Source organism: Sylvia atricapilla, chromosome 17 (assembly GCF_009819655.1).
Source record: "Sylvia atricapilla isolate bSylAtr1 chromosome 17, bSylAtr1.pri, whole genome shotgun sequence".
NCBI classification, from domain to species: domain Eukaryota; kingdom Metazoa; phylum Chordata; class Aves; order Passeriformes; family Sylviidae; genus Sylvia; species Sylvia atricapilla.
The window spans coordinates 6211052-6236535 of record NC_089156.1 but is presented as its reverse complement, the minus strand read 5'-3'; the positions used below and the strand labels follow the sequence as shown (position 1 = coordinate 6236535).

The 25484-nt window shown below is 39.2% G+C and overlaps 1 protein-coding gene across 1 annotated transcript; it reads right to left on the bottom strand.

The window, feature by feature from the left end:
- Positions 1-13203: 13203 nt before the first annotated feature.
- CDC45 (cell division cycle 45) lies at positions 13204-25410 on the bottom strand. The gene is made up of 19 exons (XM_066331409.1): positions 25334-25410; positions 24032-24091; positions 23608-23700; positions 23037-23174; positions 22307-22456; positions 21328-21383; positions 20693-20741; positions 20045-20106; positions 19608-19658; positions 18691-18810; positions 18186-18317; positions 17723-17821; positions 17312-17473; positions 16973-17111; positions 16537-16620; positions 15956-16074; positions 15467-15543; positions 14869-14935; positions 13204-14217 (listed from the first exon to the last, which is right to left on the bottom strand). Exons 1-18 carry the CDS (start codon positions 25382-25384, stop codon positions 14871-14873), a joined length of 1707 nt encoding a protein of 568 aa, XP_066187506.1. The 5' UTR covers positions 25385-25410; the 3' UTR covers positions 13204-14217; positions 14869-14870.
- Between the last annotated feature and the right edge of the window lie 74 nt (positions 25411-25484).

Below are 25484 nucleotides of genomic sequence, written 5' to 3'. Positions count from 1 at the left end.
TCCCTGAACAGGGTCACTGTGTTTTGTGAAAGCCACTGGATTGTTCGGGCTCAGGAAGGTGGGGTGTGATATTAGTGCCCAGAGGGGGATTCCCTGGGTCGCCTCTGGGGAAGAGGGAAGGGCTGCTCCCTTGCAGGCAGCATCTCAGCTCTCCACTGAAGCCTCAGACAAAAGAGAGCAAAGTAGCAGCAGTTGGTCTTGTGATGTGAGCACATTAGGAAGTGGAGTGTGAGTCCCAGCTATTTTGGGAACAGCTCTAAGCATGAAGCTTTTAAGGCTTTCAATTTCTACACGTTTAAACTAAAAGGAAAAAAAAAAAAAATCCTGGTGCTTGGATCGGCCCCAACCTGACCTGATACCCTAATTCTTTCTGCCAACCATTTCTTTTTTTTTTTTCTCTAAAGTGCATTCAAGCTGGGGAAAAACATTTTCACAGATGCAGTAGAACAGATCCTAAAAAATCCCCACAAACCAATAAAGACTGGTAAACTACACAGACTAATTGCTAGTGGAGAAATTTGCCTAAGTTACATAACTGCCAGGGAGGACATTCAATATTTTGGAGTTTTTTTTTTTTTTGCAAGATTTTCAAGCTTTTTTCTAACAAACGGTTGCTTTAAAAATGAAGAAAAAAACATCTTCAAAGCCTTCATTTTGCAGCATACTTGCCAGCTCGGTTGAGATTAACAAAAGCTCCTTGACACCCTCCCATTGCTATGCACATGCTGAGCTGGAAAAAGGGTGTCTGTCGGCTTGGCCTTTGTCCTGCTAAACGAACCATTTCATAGTTATGAATTTGAAAGTAACCTGCAGTTCATACCCTGCAAATCTGGTTAGATCCTGTCTGTGCAAAGAAGGGAAATGCACCAGGCAGAGGGAAAAGGAAGCTCAATCAGTCACGTTTGCTGCAGGATGTTTAAGGAAATATTTCCTTTTCCTGTACAAAGATGTTTGTTGAGCATCTGCTCTTTGCAACATACAAAACATTTTACTCTTGAAGTGAGAAGGCAGTGTAACTTCAGATTTTTATTTAAAATCTATTCTCTGATCAAATCTTATGCAAGGAATTTGTTCTTTTTCCTTGGTCATCTTTCAAACCCCAAATGCAGGTCTCCTCCAACTCATCCATGTATCTGTAATGCTAAAAGGCAGCTCTGCCTGTCAGGAGCCATATGCCACGTGTAAGTGCCACATTCATGCACATATTGAACAACATATTAATGCAGTATTCAGCATCAGATGGTACCCACAATGCATCCCTTTTTGTGTGTGCACTGAGGAAGAAAATCATTCATTAGGTACACGTGTTTGGAGATTTGCTTTTGTAAATCTGCTCGGTAAGACATAACAAATATTCCTGCTGTATTATATTAATTGGGTGAAAGCAGGTGAATTCTCTTTTCAGGTCAAATACTGCGTTTGTTTTACTTGTAGCCTGATTGTGATAAGACAAATAATTTCAAAAACAAAGCTTCAAGAGGTTCTTATATTTATATTTTGGATGTGACTGACTTCTATCATTTTTATTTTGATCAGACCTTTGTGTCTGTGTCTGTGTCTGTGTGTGTGTGACTGCTCCAGACTGATCCTTGCTGACTCTGCAGCAATAAGCTCTGTCTACCTATTACAACCCTCAGCTAGAAGAAAAGGAGACTTCAACCACTGCATCACTGACAAAACCTCCCACAGTAACAGTGAAGGCTTTACAGTTGCTTGGATACACAAGACTTGCTTCACCTTTTTCTTAAACACAGATTGAGACATCATGAACCAATTGAGCAGTGTCCTTTGTCTGTGGCACTTGGGGATGTTGTTTACAACACCGAGCTTTCCCCTCCTTCCAAAGCTCACCATGTGGATTCAACCCAAAATGGGACAGAGAAAGGAAAGGAGTAGTAGGACTCAGCATGGAAACAAACACCAGTGTTGTGCTGAGGGCATCTGCCCAGGGCTCATGCCAATCTTCTCATCACGCTGGAGACAACTGCACCCTGGCCACTCATCCCCTGCCCTGAGGGAGAGCTTTGCCTCTCTGAAACTGGCACCTGTGGTTGGGGTCACTGTATCCAAATGAGCTCAGGATAATGGGGGATCAAATCACACAAACTTTACCACTTCCAATGTGAAAATACTCATCAGCACCAGAGTCTGTTTTAAAAGTGATACAGGAAAATGAGTATAGGAACGAGTCTGGATGTCAACCATCCTGACAAGAATTAACTGGTGCATTAACTGAACTACTGGCTTTAGCTTTTTGATTTGAGAACAATAGAATCATACAGCGTGGGGTACTGTATATACAGCACTGATTAAAGCAAAAGAAGAATTAGCCTTGAGACTACTATCCAGCTGTTTTGGTCTCAGGCTACAAAAGGAAAAAGAAAGGGAAACACACCTTACTCCACAAGCCACAGCCTTTTCAACAAGGCATACAAATCTCATTACCTTAATGATGGAGAGTAAATGACAAGACCACCTCTGATACCCAGTACAAAAGGACTTTGACCATTTAGAAAACCAGGCAGTAAATAAAATAAGCTGCATCTTTTACTCTGTTCCTCCTTAGAGCATCTTGAATGGCAAAAGGCACTTACATTGACTAAAGCCCTGGCAGCAGCTGGCAGGGTATTCATGTACAAGGTGTTCCTGAAGCCCAGCTGATTATGTCATCCACACAAGTTACTCCTTCTTTTGGAAAAAAATAACCATAGTTTAGGCATGATGAAGTGCCTCAGTGCTATTATGTACAGCAATAGCAGTGGATCCATTTCTTACCTCAGCCCCAAATCCAGGGATGTTCCCTTCTGGGGGATCCTCCCTGCTGCACCAGCCAGGCAGAGGGTTTGCATGGCCCAGGGAGGTGCTCTGGTGCACGCAAACAAAACAGATCAGATGAAGCCTGTTCATGTTTATTTACAGTGCAGAACAAAAGTAAATGTTTAAAATAGCTGATTTTTCCAGGCCAACAATAGATAACCCTCCCAAAATGACTCTGATCCAGTGAGCAAGCTGTGAGCTCCTGTGCATCTCTCATTGCTGGCTACATCCTGCAAGCAGGTAAGTCACACACGTGCACATTTTAGGTCTTAGCACCAGCTGTGCTGTCTGTGGAACATTTCTGGGATAAGCAGAAGATTTTCATGGCTTGAACAAATGCACTAAAAGCACAAAACCAGATCCCACAACAACGATTTTAATCTGGTAGCAAAACCAATTTGCAATGGTAAATGCACGTTTGGTTTCAGCTGTGTGTGTTCCTACAGTTTCAGTGAAGCAGGTTAGCTGGCAGAGCTCTGAGTGACATTCCTCTTGATCCCATGCCAGGTACTCTGACAATTAATCTAGCCATATGTGGGTGCCTCTGGGCTCTGTTCCCACTCTCAAACACATTCTGAGCTGAATTGATTCCCCTCTGTTACACTCATACATAACTCATTAGCATTAACTGTGTTTGTTATCACAACACTTCCAGAGAAGGTTAAACCTTAAGAGAATTTAGGCTTGGGCATAAAAGATCACTCAGGAAAGAAAAATAGGCACTGCCTGACAAGAACATATGTGAAATCTCAAAATGGAAGGATTAGTATATTAGTTTCAATATACCTTCATATATTTGAAGGATTGGGACAAAAAACAACAATCACCAATTTTTATCAGCTCTAACAAGTGCCTAGCACGGCAGAATTCTTGCACTATGTATATTTTTAGATTACTCTTCCAGTTATAATGTTCTGTCCTTACTGTATATCTTTTGTTAGAATTAGGATATCTGCTGCAGCAGCCTGGATAACCTTTAGCCCGAGCTACAAAACCTTTAACAGTTTCCAATTATAACAGCAATCTTTCATTCTATAATACAAATAAACCCAAGTGTTATCTCGACACAGAAGACTCACATGAATACCCAATGACTACAGAATGATTTCACCATTTTTTTCCTCTATAATTTCCTGCTATTATTTCATTGGAAGTGACTGCCAAGATCCAAGCAGCATAATACATTTCACTGTTTACATCTACTTTATTTTTGTTATACTGTTGACATTTCAAAATGTTGACATACAAGGCAAGTTTTAAAAATTTATCATCTACTTGAATTCCATTATGTTCTTGAACCCTTAAATTATTTTTAGGCTGTCTCATTTTCTCCTGATTTTCTTGTCTTGACCAGTTGAGACTATCTGTGCACCCAAATACCTGTCAATTTTATAAAATCTTAACTCCCACAGCTTGTGCAATGGAAGAGGAATTTCAGTTTTTCAGAAAAGTATAAGACAGAATAATGCCCCTTTTCAGGCATATGGAACTAGTTTCTCCATAAATATAATCTTTGTCTACTGTAACCATGTGGATTGGGCTGAAGTTTGGAGAAAGAGAGAGTTCCATTGGGTGGGAATTCCATTAGGAAGAAACTAAACAAAGACATCATTAAAGCAGTTATTCTGCAATTATAGATAGTGGATATTCCCAGAAGCCAATATCATACTGAGACTCTAGGGGTAAAATGCTGTTGTTTGGATAATATTAAAAGAGACTTCTTGTCTACCTGAGGTTATTAATGACCACAACTATTTAAGACATCCATATCATCATTAGTGTCCCTCCTAAAAGGAAAGCTATTATCCATGGCATCCTGCCCAGATTCCTGCAGAGCTGATTACATTCTTTAGAACCTGCACTTTTAGCTCAGTACAGCAATCCTGACCTCATACCTGGATGCTGTATGGGCTCATTTCACACTCTGAAGCAGTTACTGACATCTGTCCTAAAGGCTGATCATTGGTGGTGGGGAGAGCAATCCCTTTTTCTCCTGGCCTCTCTCACAAGGCTGGAGATTTTTTTTTGCTTTCTGGCAAAATGTATTCACAGCCTTGCAGAAATGGCCCCTGGCAGATTGCAGTGCAAGTATTGAACTCCAGTGGTGTGTAGAAAACAAGCCCACTTCAAAGACAGTGGGTGGGAGGGGCTGCTAAATTGTAAGACCAAGTTTTTTCCCCTTAGTAGAGTTGCTGAAACCTGAGTCATGTCACAATAAGAAATTGAGAATTTCAGTTTTAGCGCCTGTTGCTACACAGGAATTCAGATTGTGAAGGAAAAGGGCAAACTGCAACCCTTCTCCTGAACCAAAATGTCTTAGGTCTGTCCTGGCCTCATGACATGGGCAGGCAGGATGCAGGAGCTCTTAAACTGCTGTGAAACTTCACTTTGTGACCTCGCAAGGAAGTTTGGATCAAGCAGATGGGTCTTAACTCGGAGGAAGACAAAGGAAAGACATAATGTTAGTGCTTTATAATGAGCAAAGTGGGTTAAGACCCCACCCTGCTGCAGGCACCAACCTGAGTATCTGAGGTGACAGTGCAAACACACACACTGCACACTGATAAACAGTTAACAGGAATGAGAGCCTGGAAACGGAAATTATCATATCCAGGGCAGAAGAGAGGACTGAAGAGCTCAATTAACTTAAAATGTAAATGTAGAACTACAGTTAACTTTGTTTCAGATTGCACCCAAGCTGAAAGTACAATAGGAAAGGATTTTTTTAACAGACTAGAAAATAGTACACATAACACGTGTGTAGGTAAGGTGGTGAACGCCCTGGACGCTGGGAGGGTTTAAAACTGATCTCAGCAATGTACAAGGTTTTTTATTCTAAAAACAAAAGGAGAGAACTACTATGAGTAACTGGACACTGGATAAAAACCAGCCCAAGTGACTAAATATAAAGGCATGAGATGAGACTAGATACTGCTTAGCTAATAACCAATTAATCTGTCACAGTAATGTCCTTTGGGGTTTCCCTGTGCATTTGCATGAGGCACACTCTAACATCCATCCTGATAAAGGAAGAAGGTGCGGCAAAGAGGAAATACGAAGTTTAATAAGAAAATACCACAAAAATGTGCTGAATAACAAAAAAACGAGGGCTCATCACATTTCTTTCCTAAGGGCTGTAATCAGGGAGGAGGAGGGGTAGCAGTGATTCTTGAATAGTTTCTGCCAAGTCAGTGCAGTACTCTTGGAGCCATACACTGTATTTGTATCTCTGAAAGGCTCAGAGAAGATACCCTTTCTGAAAGGAATAATTTACTGGTTATCTGGAGATAATGGAACAGATGAGTAAGCAGATATATACATACATAGACTTGTCAGAATGGGATATTGGCCCAGAACACAATATCTGCATTTACTGGCAAAAATTCCCCAAGAGAATCGAGATAGTTGAGAGTTTATTAGAAGATAGGAGTTAAAGTAAAAAGAAGACAAGTTACTACGACAACAATGCTGATTTTAGCTTCTAACCATTCCAAAAAGGTGTATCTCCTCCAAACAGATCTTGTTGGCTCCTATCACCTATTTGTGGAATGAGATGAGGGTTTTCAGAGTGGGTAGATGACCCCTGTGCAGCTGTGCTGCATTTCATTCTCTCTTTTGTTGCACAGACAGTTCAGTGGGACACGCTCCCGTATCCTATTCCCTTTCCCTGGTTATTCACAGCAGAACCTTTCACTTAGCATTTCTAATAGCGCCATGTAGTGCTGTCCTTTCAGGAAATGCCTGGCTGTATTCACTGCTAAATCAAGCAGGAGTCGTGCTGGCAATTCAAGGAACACCTCATCAGAGGGAAAAAAAGCAATTGCTGCTGAGCTATTGTTTTCCATTTCATTTCACACACTCAAAGAGCTCTGGTGACCACCCAGTGGGTGCCCTGAAACACAGATTCCAAGACACCTTCCTGAGCTAGAAAGACAAACCGGATTTACTGCTTACCCTCTATTGTTACTCAGCCTCTCTTTTCCTCTTAGTTCTTTATTTTCTATTTTTGTACTTCACCCTGTCATTTTCAGTCCTTTTCAGGTCCCCTTCTCAGTTTTGTATGCAACAGTTGGGAAGCCCTGTCCCTTTGACACAGCGTGCCATGCTCAAGGACTCTTCTAAGAGGATATTCCACAACAGAAGCCAGCAATTCAGTATGAGTCAGAAAAATGAGTCAGAATTCAGTAGCTTTTTGCATGGAAAAAGCCTCATAAAAAGGATATGTTCATCAGGTTATTGTTTTAATTACTCTGTCCTTAACAGTGATATCAGCTAATCTACTTACATGGCTACACAGCAAGTGGAACCAGCTGAAACAACAATACTCTTCCCCTTCTTCACCAAACAGCACCCACTGGATTTGCAAAGCAGGTAACCAAATCCAACAGCCGTGTATGCTGTTTTTGTGGGTGTGAACAAACTGCAGCCCAATAACAGGATAAAGAAACCTAAACACTGGAGGGAGATTCAGCCCTTTGGTAGGAAGAATGGGAGGGAGTTTTGCTTAACGTTAGAAGCAGATAACAGAGAGGCAGAAAAATCTCACGGGGAGAGAAAACAGGCAGGCAGAGAGGGAAAAATTGTTTGGCTTTTCCTCAGAATGTTTTAGGGGGACAGTACTTCCCTCCCTAGAACAGGCTCATCTGGGAAATTCCACAAGTGCTTTACAATATGTGCACACAGGTCTTTAAAGGACTGTGCTTAATTTTTCAAAATGTAACTTTTACACAGTCCAGAAATGGTGCTGTTCTGATAGCACACACTTGCAGAGCCATTAACCCTGGAGGGTAATGCATTTTACTGACAAGAGCTATAAATAACAAAGAGCATACCAGGTTTTATATTTTTAAAGTAGAAAATATTTTCAGTCATGAAGATTTTGGCAAGTGAGAAAGTAAAGGTTGAGATGACAGACAACATCTTAAACTTCCTAAGGAAAATACCACAATCAGTGTTGAGTGGTAATCTGGTCTGGTACTAGACAGTTACCTGAACTCTCAATTATAGACAAAATTGGATTTCTGAAATCTGGATATATCTAAAAACTGGATATTGATTTAACCTCGAAAGCAATGACTGTGTAATTAAGGAAAACACAGACAGTGCAAATTAAACACTAAACAAGCCCTGGCTCTGTTTAGAAAGCAATTATTTGAGTGGTGTGGCACATACCAAACAGCACCATGAAACACCACAGTTCTCAGCTAGAGGATCAGGTTGCAGAATTATATTACAGTTAGTAATTAGTTCTGCAGCTGTTGAGATCTTGTTTCCATTGTAGGGCAACAACTTTTCAAATTTGAGATCCTGTAAAAAAAAGCCCCCAAGACAGTCTGCCCCCACACGAGTAATTAGCTGGACATAGCCAAAGACTCTGTGGAGTTTTTTGAACTTGGCAGTTACTACTGGAAAAGCACAGAACTGTTTGGAGAGCATCTTTTTTTTTTTTTTTTTAGTTTTAATTTATTAATTTGAACAGCTTCCATATGATGTAACAAAGCCATTTCCAATTAAGACACCTCCCTGAAGGAACCACAGCAGCTTCAGAAAAAAAAATTATAATGCTAATAATAATTTTTAAAAATATTTTTTTAAAATATCATTCTGTACAATAGGGAAGTCGTGCACGTTTTGGTCAGTGCATGGTGTCAGAAGAGGAACTCAGCCAGGGCCCAAGAAGGTAAGCTCAGAGCTCAGAGCAGGCCTGATCCAGGGCATGCTGTATTCTTGCTATTTGAGTCCTGAATTACTACACTGACCACACCACTGTTTAAAGAAAACACCATTTTACATGTCCCTTCCTTCTAGCCTACTGATCCAGTTAGACCTTCAGATCAGACAGTAGATCATTATTAATGGCATATTTATTTTGAGAACTCCTTGGTGACTCCTTTCAGAAAATAAAAACGTCCTAAGAGCTGACTGTCCCTGTGAATTCTTTCCAATTCAGTGGCAGGTACTTCCAATTTTCCACATGCTGCAAATGAATGATTAAATGAAAGTAAATTCCACTGAGCTAAAGAGTGGAAAGAGACACCAACACCACAGGGACTGGAAACAAGCTGCAGCAATGAGAAGAGGGGGCTCTAAGTGCTATAAAAGACAATTACCTTTTTGTTGTGAGGGAGCATTTCTCTCTTTAGCAAGGGCCAGAAAGGAATCATCTCAATCAAAACTGGTTTTGAAAAGGAAACAAAGGACACAGAATGTCATGGTACTTGTCTAAACCAGGCAACCTAGTCATTAACATGAAGGAATACCCAAAGAAGTCATCTTCTTAAGCCAGTGGCAAGGGCTTCAGAGAAGGATGTTGTTGAAGCAAGGAACAGAAAAATCCCCACACCTCCTAATAAAATAAACCCAGACCCAGCACTGGAAGGAACTATGCTGTGATCCAGCTTATGTATACATTTTGCCTTGGTTTAGTCCACGAGATATGATTAGGCGTGCCCATAAATTCCTATGGGATTGGTTCTAATTCTGATTTAAGAATGGCTTGAGAGCCTTTAGCTCATTGAGAAGATCATGCATCAGCAACTCTGCTAAATGCTTGCTGTGATATCAAACCACCAGACAAGTCTTTCTCTCTGCTTGCTGAGATCTTTGTGTATTGCCCAGATGCACACCACGGGAGCAGACAGCAAGGCAAGGCAACCCACGCCAGGATAACAACCCAGCAGCCACAACTGCCTTGAGGGGGCACAGAAGATCAAAACTTTTCTATCACACAGCAGCAGTGACTGGGAAACCCACATTCTCTGCTCTGTCAGACCCAGGGGTGTCATGAGTTTAGGTACCATGAAGTTATTTTCAACGTGTTTGACCTTTGCATTTCTTCTCTAATTCTGCCAACCTCCCGAATGACAAAAATCCCAACTCAAATGCTTCAAAAGAATGGCATCCAGTCTGAAATAAAAAGCTCCCATAATTTTCTTTCCCTAGTGAATGTTCTGCAATATTTCCTGCTAAGTGTGTGTTTATAACCCAAATGTTTGTACATAAAGGTGGCATTTTTGAGCTCCACCCTGGGCAGCACATTTTTCAGTTCTTGAATCTGCTCCAAGGGAACTTTTAGTACCACCTTGAAGCCAACAATGGCACATGAGTGCCAAGAGGGATTTCAATTTTTCCATTTAAAGAAACAAACATTTCACTGCTTTCTTTCCCGCAAGCCAGACTTACTCACAAAGGAAATTTCAGAGGAATGTTTTCAAGAATATTCCTTCTGTGAGGGAATCAAAACCATTGATTGACAGATGTACACATAAAATCAACAAATGGTGCTGTTTATTGCCGTGAGAACAGTCCTGGTGTTTAATGTTTTGATTCCTCCTGACTTCTGATTACCACATTTCCCTTTTACTAAGGATTGCTCTGTGCTGCTCCCCTCTTTACAAGTTAGCACACCCTGAGAGGCCAATTCAACTCAACAAAACCATCTTCAAAGAACTTCTGTACAAAAGAGACTGATTTTAAAACTTCCTTTCCTGGACTTTACAACTGGGGTACTCCAGACTAGTGATTAGAGTGATGTAAAGTTTTATTTCTCTTGTATTTCTGGACAGGTGAACGTTGCAAATGTTGCCCTGAAAACAGGAGTGGAAAAAGTGAAACTGAAGCATAAGAGATTGTCAAACATGGCAATTCAAAGGTACTTTTCCTACCTGAGTTCTCTAGAGTACATAGGATTTAACTGAACAGTCAACCAGCTCTCCTGCAAACCATTCAGCATTTTTAGACTGCAGTGGCTCTCTCAGATCCTGTCAGGTTCACAAGTGGTGATTGCTATTTACTGTTGTAAACTCAGATTGCTGAGAGCAGCTAAAACCATCAGATCCTGAAATACCTCTGATTTACTGCTTCTGCCATAAAAGCAGAGCAGTAGCTCTAAGAGAGTAGTCACAGGGAAGAGTGGGAAGAAGCAGCAGATCCTGCAGTTAAATTTGATCTGGCTCATGAACTAGAGCTCCTGTTGTTGTAGGTCCAACTGTATTTTCATTTAAGTACCAAAGCATAAAAGCCTGATGATAAATACACACACTCCTGTAGATCAAGGCAAAATCCCCTAATATCTCCCAATACTCAACACAGGAATATTTTCTGTCCTTTATAAGAAAAGTTTTTACAATAGCAAGTAAAAATAACGAATCTTTGCAAAATAATTTGCTTAGAAATCATTGTAGAGATTTTAACTTCCAGTTATAAGAACAATCAGCACTATTACACTGTTCCACAGGGCTGTAGTTTTTCATACAGTACCTAGCTAAGCTGCAGATCTACTCACCACAAAATACTGCAAAGGCCAGAATTTTGCAAGGATATCTGGGAGGAAGTGAATCCAGATTCCCAGATAATGCCTGACAGTGACCAAATCCACAGAAGCCACACCTGGCTCAGGATGGCCTTGAGCAGAGGACTGGGGCAGCACTTGTTTGTGTCTGGAAGGAAGCATCAAACGCTTTGCTTCTCTACCCTTCCCTAGCACCTGCTGCTGACATTAGAGAGGCCAAGAACTGACCAAAGCCCACTGGCCTCCCCCTGTGGCTGTTACTGCCACAATCACACTGGCACAGACCGGGTAGGCTTTTCATACAAGGAAGTCGTAACATCCCTTAATTTTCTTTCCTAAAGAAAAATAGGAAAAGAGATAAGAATTAATTCTTACCCACTATGCAACCTTGACATTGGTAAGTGCAAGTTTGTTAAGTCACAATTCTTTTGTGGAAGGGGATTCATTTCAATTCCAACCAAATCAGATCCTTACTGTGCAATTTCAATTATGTTTAAATTTATCTCCCCATAAGGAAAAAAGCCATGAATCACTGAGCAGGAATGGTATAAATCAGCTTGTTCAGCTGCTTCAGTACTTTGCTATTTAAGGATTTTCATCATTTTATTTTGTTAAGAAAAGCTAAAACATTTTAAAGGATTTGTTTCACACTACTATTGTTCTCAGATTAGCAGCAGCAGAAATATTTAAAGAACTGATTAGGGGGCAACTATTACAGAAAGCAAACCCATTGGAAGAGTTACTGCAGCTTCAGTGTAATCCTTGGGGAATGTTTCTATTGGCATTCAGACAAATGTACAGCTAGGACCGTACATTTAAGTCATAATTAAGTTGATTTCTTGGTGCCCTCTTTATTTAAAAATCACTCATTAGAGACACAATTTCTGTTGTGGGGTAATCAATCAAAAACATAATTATCTCTTCAGGCAGAGATGTCAAGTGACCATTTTATCCAACCTACACAAATTTCCACAGGCCACTCAAACCACCAAGTTACTGCTGCTGAATGAAACTGCTCCACAATTTCCTCATACAATTATTCTCCAGGAGTATTAACGTATTAATTTAGAAATCCTAGAGCATAAACTACATAAAGAGCATTGGATTCTATTGCCCACATTGGAAAATGCCAACATGCAAAATTTTTATCTATTGACAGAGACTTCTTCAGGTGTCCATACAGATTGAATAACTTTCTTTTTACACAGCATCCCACACTCCTGACTGATTTATGGCCACATTTGGATGGCCTTGGAATCAGTTTAACAGCTGATCAATTCTAAAATTTGCAAAGGCATTCTTGGCGCTTCCAGTAGATCTTGGGAAAAAATGAACATTAAAAAACAGCAAAAAACAACCAACCAACCACAACAAAACCCCACCAATAGAGGAGGGACAAGGAAAGTTTGTTTTATGCTACACACATTTGATTGAAGAACCTGGCAGAAAAGCAATTACCAACACATCCCAGCAAAAAACTAGCTCCCACTCCTCATCCTCCAGGTGTGACACAACATGCTGAAGCTAGAGGGTGCTTGTGCCTGAAAATGTGTCCATTTTTCAAAACATGACAGTCACTTCGTAAAAGAAGTCTTAAATATGTGATAGGGCTGAATTAATTATTCATTGAATGCTGTGGAAATGACAGTGATTCTTTTGTGATAAATAAATGAATTTCCTATGTTCATCTTAAACTTAACTCACTCAGCAGCTTTCAACTGAAAGATAAAGTGAAAATATTTAGAAGTGCACTGCAGGGTCACTAAACATCCTACATTTCACATATTAACTGGCCTGACACTACTTGTTTGAAAGACAGCAAGAACTTCTGTGTTTCCATTTCCAGAGACCTAAAGCTCAGCAAGGTACTTTAGGGAAGTGATGAAGTTTCTGTATGCTGTGTAAAACCCAAAATGTGCTGGCAAGGGGCAATATAATTTATTGTTGACTCTACCTAGTAAGCATGCAAACCTAAAAAGCAGCATTGCCTTATCTAAGAAAGCATAATTTTTTGGCCATCCCAACTTGGCACAGGGATTCTTATTCAGATAAGATGACAACATATAAAAAAATTAAAAAAAACCCCCAAACCAACCTTTTTTTCTTGAATAAAAATAGATAGTTTAATTAGGTTTCTGTTGGCTACATTTACATCACATTTAATATTAAATTAATCTGTATTAAAATATGTACAAAGAATGATGTGATGATACACAGCCTCGTTGTATTTGTTATAATACATGAAAACATTGAAGTCACAGTGAATTCAAGCAATTAACTTCAAGCAGAAGAGCATTCCACATGTACACATATACACAGCAGGGTAAGGCCAACAAGACATTTCATATGACCAAAGTGAAATGAAATCTGCTATGGAGCAGGATAAGCTACTCTGCTAATATTTATAGTGCTACAGTCTACACAGAATTATCACAGGACTTCAGCCTCCTTCCAGGAAAATTATTCCCAGAGTCAAGCTACAAGTGACAATGGAGTATTACAAAGCTAAAAAGGCTTTATTGACACTGGCATTCCCTGGATTTTTCATTTGGTATTTGGCAGTTACTCAGTATTTGGATTTTAAAAACCCTAAAATCCTAAAACTCCTCTCACAAAGCAAGTCTTTCAGTAAAACTACAAGACTTCAATCTGATGATACTAACATACATTTTCAACATTCTAGAACTTCAAGGAGCTTCAAATAGCTTGAGTAAAAAAATAAAAATCATTAAAGACAAATTTAAAAGCACATTTGAATAGTAATATAAATATGGAACTTCAAAACCTATTTGTTGTTATCAGTCAACAACTCCACATCACAAGAATATGTCTAGTAATAAAAGCAGACTTGATATATAGAAATCCAATGTACAAATACAGGTGACAGCTTTTGCCATTACCAGGGTGAGATATTTAGAAAAAGAAGAGTTCAGTATCTCTGTGCTGAGATCAAAATCCTTTTGACCTTCCAAAAGGCATAAAACACCAGTCCAGGAGTATACCAGTACCCAAGATACACCAGAACTGCAGCACCATGAACTTTGGAACAGCCAAAATAATTTCAGAGGGTCCCATCCTCAGCTTCCAGAACAAGGAGCCAAAAGGCACCACTGCATAACAAGAGCAGAAGACAAAATAATCAGTAGTCAAAGTGTAAGGAGGGAAACAAACTGATTTAGAAATCCTGCAAGCCATGCATGCCTCTGCTGTCTAACGAGCAACTCTGGACTAGTGTGAAGCTATTTGTCACAATTACAAAAATAGTCTTATACCCCCATCTCTGTTCCAAATAAAACCTACACACCAACCTAGGCTACAACCCTCACACTGGGAAAGAAAAATGCAAATTCTTTATTAACATCAAAGCCAGTGGCATTGCTGTGGCCAATCCTAAGCTCAAATTCAAGCCATCAGAATTAAATGTAACAGCATCAGCTACAATTAGGAAATATTGCCATTTCTCTCACAACACAAACAGATGCTGCTTTTCCACACTAAGTTAAAAACCCACAGAAAGTTAAGAATAATGAAAGAGAAGCTCATGGATGATGAAACTTAAATAAATCTCTTAGGGAGGAAAAAAAAATTGTTTCTACATTGTCTACTGCCTCCTCCTTCAAAGGAAAACATTTGTAAGAAACTCTTAGCTTCAATTAATATTTTCACTAAAAGTTGCCACATTTGAAAAAAAAATATTTTTCAGATAGCAGCAGGTTACTTGATTTATAATAATTTTTAAATTAATCCTTATAGTGTCTTACCTTTAAGACAAGAGAGAAATGAGAGCATCCAGAAATTTGCTCCGATCTTCTGTTTTCAATTCAATTACTAAAACATGAAATATTTTATTACAGGATGCAAACAACTGAAAGATATACCAGATGTCACACTTGAAGAACAATAAGCCTGAGTATACCAATTTATCTTGTTTAAGATAAATTAAGAGGGAGAAGCTATTTGCACAAAATGCAAAGGACACGGTTTGTTTTGCACCCTAAATATCCGCAAACTAATTTGTAGGTGCTAACCCTCCAATAGAGCAGGCACTTCTTAAATCTAACATTTCTCTGTGTGTTCAACATGCACAGACAAAGAGATATTGTTAAAAACAGCTGTCTCTTTAAGCACGTGCAGGATTTCACTGCCTGAGTGTCTCATCAACACCACGCTTGGTTTGGCCGCCAAGTTTAAAGCCTTCACTATAAGCTCATGCAGTGTGAAGCGACATGCACACGTGCAAAAGGCAGACTCCTGTCCGGAGCCAGGCCGGGATGTCTGCGGTGCCCGCAGCAGCCCCGGGAGCCCGGCACAGCCCTGCCCGGCCCCGGGAGCCGCCCCCGCCGCTGCTCACTCACTCACTCGACAGCTCGAAGTGGTTGTGCAGCGTCCGCGAGTTGGTGCTCTCCGCAGCCTTCTCAAAGGCTCTCCCGAAAAAGCTGAGGCAGGAGCAGAAACATGAATGAGAATAAACATCCTTTCCTGTGACTAAGGTAGAAGCAAGGAGCTTTCTCTCCTGGCTGCCAGATGTTTTTACAGGTGCCGTGTATTCAATGCACACCTCACTTAGTCGCGTGCAAAAATCTTTATGTTGGAGGCTTTGAGAAGTGGAGTCATGAGCCATGTACTGAGCTATTTCCCTCTTGTAAGAGGGAAGGAAAAGAAAAAAACCCTTCCAAGGAAGGTCTTGAAGATCTGTATCCTCTCTTCAAGTACTACATGCACACTGTATGCAGAAGGTGTGTTTTTGAGAAGGATACAGTTCAAGCCAACATAATCAGTGTTAAATCAGTACAGGAAAGATATATGTGCTTCAGAGACAGGTTTAGAACTTGTAAACACTTTGCTTACTTCTTTTTGTCCGAGCTTTCTGTCTCTGGAGGAATCCCCACCATGATCACAGTTCCCTGTTCAACATCCATGGGTGCAGCCATGACCAGGGGCAGCAGCTTGCAGCGCTTGTTTTTTGTCTGGAAGTCAGAAAGCTTGTGTTACAAGAGGCTCAGAAGGCAATTTAATATTAGTTCTCCATGTGGGATAGCTTTACCAAACCTAAGAATACAGATATTCTGCAGTTCAACAGATAGTGATTTCTTTACAGGATCTCTTAATCCACTTGTTCCTTACAGTAAAAGTCACTTTAAAAATTATTTAAAGAAATTCCAGTGATGTACTCCCTCAAAACTTAGGAAATTACACAAACATTTAGCTTGTAATTATCTTAGAAATGAAAACTCAATGCAATGAAGTTTCCAAACAGGTATCTTCCCTAGAGCAGCATTCACAAATATGCTAAAATCTTCCAATCAATCAGCAGAAAATTATTAATAGTTTCCTATAATGCTTTTAACAATCAGCTGCAAGTATCTGACAGAACATTAAGTACTACACCAGCCAGAAGTTTGTGAGTCAAGTGCTTTTGATTTACTTACAGAGCAAACGAATGATTTCAGTAAGTATTTACTAAGCAGACATAGAGACACTGGTTTGGAAAACAGTTTCACATCTGGTGTGCCCTAGGAAAAGAAGAATTATTTCAATTACAGCCCAGGATGATTCTTACCCTTACTTTTATTATCTACTGACAGGCCTAGAAACTTTCTGTGGCTCAAAGAACACCAAAAACCATTACAATGCAGGAGGTTGAGCTCACCCAGCTTTACACAAATCTCTCTGCCCCTTGTGAGGGCTGATTCTGCCCTTGGGAAGTCCAGAGCAGTGTCAATATTGGCCCATCACAGGCAGCACAGTACAGACAAACAGCTGCTTTCCTACAGAGTAATTCTTGCTGTGCCAAGGAAGCTGTCATTCAAGGATGATATAGGCAAAAAGGAGAGACAAATGAGAACCCAAACACACAATTCTGACCTCCATGAGGGAGCAATAGAGAAATGGTCCCTGAGAAATGACAAGGTTGGTGCAAATACAGCTGGCCACTGTCTGCTGAATGGCACGTAGCTGCTTTTTGGCTAGGTCAAGTCCTTGGTGCAGCTTGTCCAGGTTACCCCTGCAACAAAAAGAATAAAAATAGACACTTCCTCAGTAAAATAAAGCTTTTCATATTAAAAAATATATCTAAACACTATTCACAGGGATATTTTGATTTTTCAATCGTTTATGAAGCAACAGTTCATATTTTAGATCCACAATCCACATACATTTCCCTAAATAATATTGCAAAATACTGCAGAGGCATATTTTCAGTACCTGGAGAGACTGTCCAAAGCCTTAATGAAATTTGTTGTTTCAGGCCCCTCTTTCTCTATGTTCTCCATGAGAGAAGTTGTTGCATAAACTATGTCACTTGCTGAGAACTTGTTCTTAAAGCCAAAGTGAATGCTGAAAGTCTGAACTCGTAAATCTTTCATTCTGCAAAATGAAATAAACCCAGGAAAATCTATTAACATTATCAACATTGACCAGCTGTCTTCCCAGTATGTTAATCTTAAAAACATGAAGAAAAACCTTATCCTAACATTTGCAACATATCTAGTGTTACTTTGTCAATCTAAGAATAATATTTTTAAAAACAACATATTAGATCTTCTTCATAGAAAAATATTTGAACTTAATTAAAAACTATTTTCAAAGAAAACTTTTGTGTTTAAAACAATTTACCCAAATTTGTTTGCAGATTCTTCGATCATCTCCCGCAGATTTTCTTTCAAAGACATGTCCATGGAATTAAACTTCTGTTTCACTTGCTTCAAGGGCAAACTAAGAACAGAAGGAAAAAATTCATTAACAGGTACCACCAGAAGAAACAAGCATTCTGCCTTTTTTTATAGGACTTTTAAAATTATTAGATAATTTGACAAGGTTAAGTCTGACTAAACTTGCATGCATTCATTTTTTTCAGTCATTGAAAAGTGGATGCGAGGAAGCAGAGGTTACTTTGCTGAGCTGCCATTCCATAAAGACACACAGCAAGTGCTCCCTGTAAACCAACATAGAAGCTGTGTAACTCAGAGCCCCACAATCACATTTAAAAACCAACAGCTTGACTACTTGCAAGCTATATTCTGAATATTTTCCTGTAAGTTATTGAAAAAAAAAAAAAATCCAGATTTTTATAACTCACCCCATGTCAGCCAAAAATTCCTGGAGCCTCTTCTGCCCCTGTACAGACCAAAGCTTGAGGCTGGCAGAGGTGTAGGAGGTGTTACAGAGACTTTCATAGAGAGACCAGTGCTGGTACAGTGCCAGGCGCAGGCTGAGCAGGAGTTAGGGCAAATAACTGCAAACACAAACATCCTCTGACCCTACAAACTCCACGAGTGGGAAAGGATTCAGCTGCCCTTACATACAGCATGTCTGTGCTGCCAAAAATGCAGTGAGAAGCTCAGGTGATGTACCACAAGAGCAGCAATGTTGGCTTGTAACCAGTTCTGAAAGGTAAAGCTGGACTGAAGCCCCACGAGCTGCTGCGAGAGGGATTCATACACAAAACATTTGGGTTTCCCTTTATTTCAGTTCCACTCTCAGCAGCGATGGTGCTGGGATTCTGTTTTTCCTCTAAATAAAAAGGAAAAGGGGTTCACCAGAGGGGTGAGAGTGCCTTTTCCCCAGCCCTTCTCTGAGGATACTCATACTCAAAAGCAATCCTGGTGCAGTCGATGGAGAGAGAATTCTCCTCGTCCTCGTTGCGGTGGTTGTGGCGGGACACGTGGCGCTGCAGGACGCCAATGTCAGTCACATACTTCATCCTGCAACAAAACAGGTTGGCCACTTCATTCTTCTGCCTGCGAATTCTTGTTTCTCATTACAAGAAAATAAAAGTGCTTCCTAAAGTCAGCAGCAGGAAATCTGTAGGTACATTTTTAAACCCTCCCAACCCGTTAAATAATGTTTTTTCAGTATTCATCTTTTTAGCCAGGCAATTAAAACAAGAAAAAAACCCAACAAAAACAAATAGACTGACCAGTGAAATCAGTTAGTTATTACATTTATCTCTTTTAAAATGTCCGTGTATTAGCAAAAATATCAGAATTTAAGTCTACACATGTAATACTAGAATTTTAGTGGGAAATAATTAATAAAAAATAAATAAATAGAAATTAAAAAAGAGAAAAAAAAATCTGAAACTTATTAACTAAAACTGTAAAGGAACCTGGACGATACAGAACATACAAAATTTCCTCCTTTAATAAAACTATATCATGTTCATGCTTAGGTAAACTACCATTAAACACGACTTCCTTATGGATCGGAAGTGATTGATTTAAAATTTTGTGGGGAAAAAAATTTAGCTTAAAAACTTTAAATAATAAAAAATATTTTTAAAAGATACATATTCCTATTCTTGGAAGGCAACAGATCACATTCTGGCATAAATATATTTAATATCACTGTTAATTACTTATATCAGTTATAGTAGTACCCTTATGGTTCCTGATCTCTACTAATTGCTGCTAAATAGTCCCAAAAATAAAATTTTAAAAGATAGACAAATAAATAAGAAAGAATAATAATAAAAAAATAAATTTAAAAAAAACTTTCTTACTGAGTGATTTTATCCTGGACCCATTGATCTGTTAGGCCAACAATAGCCCACCTAAATTTTTTTTTGAAAAAAAGAAAAAAAAAAGTTAAACCAACAAATATTCCAGTAGAGTATATTTTATTTAACCCTCTAAGTATGTAAGAGAACAATTCAAAAACATTATTTACCAGCAGTACAGAGAAATTAACAACAAATTTATCTACCATTATTCTCTCCTTTTCAGACATACATATAGCACCATTCTCCATTTTCCCATGCAAAAATCTGTAGTTGCTTTTAATTAATTTACACAGCTGCATCCTCTAGTTGAAGACAAACATCCACTCCCCAAAAAAGTCAAATCTCATAGTGAAACCAAATAATTTTGGGAAATCTTGCCTGCTTTTGCAACAGGTTTAAGCTTCAAATCTCTAGAAAAAAAGATGCTGGAAACGTACCACAACATGTCATTCAAGTCCTTAGACATGATCCATGCCAGATCAAACATCACCATTGCAGACTACAAGAGGGAGAAGCAAAAAGACAAATGAACACAAGACACAGTTCACTAAATAAATAGAACAGGTCAATCTGCCAAGTACCAGCACAGAAATCACCCTGGAGCCTGACAATCTGCCAGCTCCTTCCTAAGAAATTAACTACAAAGAAAAATATTCTAGAGAGTTCTGTAAACCTGCATTGTATGTAAAGCAAACACTTAATAAAATATAAATAATCAGATGGGCCAAATGACAGAAAGAACAGTTTGATGTGCTAAGTGCTGTTTGGGATATCCTGACACTTTGAAAGGAAACAACCTCCCTACATGCTCAAGTCTTTTTGTGAGTGTTTTGTAAATAGATAGATATCCTTACAAACATCTAAAAAAACCCAAAAGAGGCAAAAAACATTAAACTAAGTTAAACTACTTGTATATATATGATGCAGGTTATATATTTAAGAATAAGACACAAAAATTGTGAGATACAAAAATATAATATTGAATACTATTATTAGATACTTAAATAATTGTAATAGATAATTCTAACATTAGATATTGTCCAATTACCTTTACACTGCCTCCTTGAAACAGAGTTTATACTTACTGAGGTCCCATGGTATTCATACTGCTCGTAATCAAAAAGAATTTCTCGTCTAAAAAGGGAAAAAATCGCACATTTAACTAAGTGGTGAAATGATCATTGGAGCTAATTAAAAATATAAGCCAGAAATGGTGATTAATATTTAAATTTCATTTTAGCAATTAAAAATAATAAACTTTGGCTAGGAATTGTCTGCAAGGCAATTAGACTTTAGTAACAACATTGAAGCCACACTGAAATGCACTCATAAAGCAAAAAGGAAATATTTTTTACATCACTATTCCTCAAAACCCATTTTATCTGATGGGTGTCAGGTAACTATTGGCTACAGTGGGATTGTAAAAAAGTATAAACCAGAAGGAGAAGTTTCACTTCAAGATAGACAAGATAAAAGTATTACAGCTATTTAAAGTGAACCAGTGCACCTATTTGTACTCAAATTTTAAATTTCTATTTCCAATTCCCTCAATTTAAACATTTTATTTTTATGTACTGAATATCCCTCTCAACTTTCTAAACAAAGTTGTAACTAAAGCCTCTCATAAGCAAATCACAGCTTGGTATCTTGTGTTTGTATTTTTAATTTTAATTAAAGAATGACAGAAAAAGAGAGAAACAAGAAAAACCCATTAACCCACCTCCGTGCTTCCCATTCTCGCCTCTGTCGCCTTTTCATCGTCCTCTCCATTACCTCCTGTAAATTAATTTCCAGGGTGTTAAAAAACTAGAAAAAATGTTCTAAAAGATTAGCATCTAGATTATTAAACCTTAATTTAAAAATGTAATTAAGATTTTCATTAAAAATATTTTTTCTTAAAAAAAATTGCCTTTAACAACATCTAATGAGAAAAGTATTATCAAAAATATTTCCAAGGCACAGATATAAGATCTTTGTGAAATGTTTAACAGATCTGAGAACAGCTTTTGTGTATTTGTAATTTTCCTTTGAATTGGGTTCTTAGGCTAAAATATTGGCCTTTTTATATCACTAAGAAAAAAATGTACAATGTTGATGGGAAGATAGCAAAGATAACAAAAGATAACATGAAATATATATAAAATCTAAGGGTGTCTTTTATATTTACTCCTCCCTTAATGTTGCTGGTCTCATAATTTTGCTTGCTTATATAATAAAAATAGAAAATATGCTACAAGTAACATGGCAGATTTAATTTCAATTGTACACTTAATATACTTTTGTTATTTTACTGCTACAAGCACAGACGAAATGCATTGCTAGACTATTTGTGAGCTTGTATCTTCTCAAACTCTTTTTTTGTAAAAAGAGTTAATACCTAAACAATTCTATTGCTAGACTGCCAACATATTGCCACAGCACATTTTAGGAGATAGGTCTCTCTAGTTCACTGATTATATCAAGAGTTATGCATATGTCAGTTTAAAACTTTTTTTTTTAATTTGGAGAAAATATTTCTGTGTAGTTCAGATAAATAAATATATTGTACTACCTGTGGCAGTAGATTATTTTTAAACCTTGCACTTGGATTTGTGATCTAATGGGACAGAATTTTAAAACTCAGCTATTATTGTGATGTAAAATACAGGTGAATAGCAGTGTTATTTTTCCTCCTTTCACAACACAACAGTGAAGCAAACCTCTTCAAAACGCCTGCGCTTCTCTGAGGGCTCTGAGCCTTCACTCTCATTCTCTGAGTCCTCTTCCTCTTCCTCATCCTCCTCGTCTCTGAAGATGTCATCATAAGCAGGAACATCGAGATCATCATCCTGCTTGACTAACAGCTTAATCTTGGCAAGAAGAAAACTGTATTTTAGAGGAAGTATCTTATTCAGTGAGCAAAAGGCACTCTTACTTACTAAAAGAAACTAGAAATTCATTTAGACTGTGTTAATTCCTGGTATAACAAAACATTGGGTTTTAATACAAATACCATACTGATTTACAGAAAATAAGAGTAAAAATCCATATTCCTTTGTTAGAGCATTACTGAAAGAATTATCATTTTAATGCTTGTTAAAATAAAATCATGTGTGCTTAATTCTTTAAGTTCTACGCCCTGCTAGATGCTGAGGGATAATAAATGCTACATTCTGGAGGATGTTTATCCTCTGATTTATGGCAGTTTGATTTATAGCAACAAGATTAACAAGTGCTTACTAATGATAACACATTGCTAAGATTAGAGATTTTACTAGCAGAAAGAGGATTTTTCTGGTCATGTACATTACCACTGCAAATATTTATTTATTAGTGCTGCTTGCTGACCTACAAGCTCACGTTCTAACCAGTTTTGCAGACACAGAAAAGCACTCCACTGCTCACCACCACACTGTGGTGAGGTGTTTGTTATGAAAGAAAAGCTTTTACCTGTGTGTCATTGTAAACATTCACTACATTGATCGGTCTGTGACTGTCACACACGAAAAATAAAGTGTCTTCTTCAGGCTGCAAGATTTCCAGGAGGTCAACATTGGCACCACAATTAATAAGAACAAAGTATTTGAACTGCAAACAAAAGCAGAGAAAAAGGAGGAGTTTGTTACTTAAATTGCCAGGAAGCACTGAAAACATGCTTACAAAACTTCCAGAGCACTCATCATTGCCCAAACTTGTGTTTACTTTCTGATATTTGATGTCTGTGAGGCAGAATTTTTTTGAAGGCAAAAAAAACCCCCACACAATTCAGGGATGTTGGACATCCAATACCAGCACCTTTATATCTTAAAATGTGTGTAAATTTCATTTGATTTATCAACACAGTTGTTGGAGATGATGCTTAAAACTGGGTGAGTTTATTACTGGTATGTTAAAATGTAACCACAGTTTTGAAGTAACTACGAATAATAATGAGCTTCAGTGTTGACATTTTAAATTGGGGAAGAAATTTGTCTTTACAAAAGATGAGCCATCGCTCAAAAATTTTCCAGTGTTTTTTCACCTGATCTTTATGCTCCAGAAAGGCAGTTTCAAGTTCTTGCCACCCAGCCACAGGCACGAGTGTGTATTGCACATGGTCACAGTGAAACAAAGCCTGTAAGGAAGCAACAGCTGTTAGCAAAGGGGAGGGGAAACAGCCTCTCCTGCAATCTACACCAGGCTTTGATTCTATTCCATAGAAATCTTTAAAATTAAGACATCCCAACTGACAAACACACACTTGTCATTTATGACAAATGCCCGTTGTCATACGTGAACTCTGAGACTGTGACTCACCAGTTTTTGGCGCCACAACTCATGGAAACAAATGTTACAAAAGCAGTTTAAACCTTTCCCCGTTCCCCAGATCACACCCATTTATAGGATCCCAGGGCACAGATATTTTCTCCCACTGCAGCTTGCAGTGAAAATGAAGCAAGACTTACTTGGAGTATTTTACAAGCACATAATGCATCGACATCTGAAGCAACAAGAAGAAGAACACGCTGTAAAAATAACAAAATAAGAGCATTAATATTGGGGCCAAATAGAGTGTGCTGGTATATGAAATACACAGAGCACTGAGACACCAGGAATTGAGACAGAGATCGTCATAAGTAAAAAAGAGGATTGCTTCTGAATGGGCACTGCAACCAAAATGAATCATTTTGGATATCCATCAATGTTAAGAACAAGCAACTCCACATACCCAAAATATTCCAGCTCCTTTAGGGATATGTAATTACTCAGGCTCCTCTGAGCCTCACATACTTGTGAAGTTTCACACCTAGTCAAGCCCTACAATTATTTTCACTGTGTTTAGAATACCATTCCTTTTCAGCACAGATCTGCAACTATTTGACTAAAGAAAACCTGTAGCAAAAGCAAGAGCAGGGCAACTCAGAAAAGAAATTATTTCACCTAAATCACGGTTGGTTGGGGTTTTTTTGGAGGGGAGAGGGGTTGGTTGGTTTGGTTTTTGTTTGTTTTCTGAGTGTTGTTTTTGGTCTTGGGGAAAGGGTGCTCTGAGATTTTGCTGGCAGCTGGAGAAATTAAGATAAATACTTTCATTTGAGCAGTCCATAATATCATTTAATTGGTAGAAACGCCAAAAGACTGTCCAAAAAAAGCTTCACCATCTTACTGTACACATCGACAATGAACGGAATTAGGCAAACCCTGAGTAAAAAATAAAAGGAGCAGATAGATGTGCTACAAGAAAGACTGCACGAGAAACATTAAAGACGACAGAACACAGTATATAGTGTCTGGGCAAATAACACTAAAACGGCTAGAAAGATATTTTAAAAAATACTTCAGAGATGTCATGGTTAAACACGAGATGCAGAACACACAAAAACCCTTTTGCGGAAGGAGGCGAACCTAAGGCCGAACCTCACGGCGCTGAGGCTGCTTTGTCACGGGTTCCCATGGGTAGGGAAGGGGACAAATTCCCGGGAGAGGGATTTTTCCGACCGGGCCGACTGCCGGCCCCGCCGCCCTCAGCGCGGCCGCCCGCCCGCTGCTCCCCCCCGCCGACCCCCGGCCCGCAGCCCCCGGAGAGAGGCCACCACCGCCCCGGAGCGCCTCAGCCGCCGCCGGTACAGCCGGGGATACCCCGCACCAACCCTGGGCCGTGAGGCGGCGGGAACCGCGGCAGCCCAGAGAGGGGAGAGAGCCCTAGCGGAGGCCGCTCCGCCCGCCGCCGGGGATACCGCCCCGGCCCGGTCACGGCCCGCTGCCCGCACCTGGGTGACGATCAGGTCGTAGAACTCCCGGCGGCAGTCGGTGACGAACATGGCGGGAACGGGCGCGCGCGGCGGGAACGGGCGGCAGCCGCAGCCCGCCCCCGCTCAAACTGGGCGCCAAACCAGCGCCGTGTCCCATTGGTCCGCGCCT

Coding starts and splice junctions, on each gene's coding strand:
- CDC45 (XM_066331409.1), bottom strand. CDS start 25,384: ATGTTCGTCACCGACTGCCGCCGGGAGTTCTACGACCTGATCGTCACC. Junction 18,811..19,607: donor GTCCAGGATAAAATCACTCA/GTAAGAAAGTTT, acceptor GTTTTGTTGCAG/GATGAAGTATGTGACTGACA. Junction 17,822..18,185: donor GAATTTTTGGCTGACATGGG/GTGAGTTATAAA, acceptor TTCTGTTCTTAG/TTTGCCCTTGAAGCAAGTGA.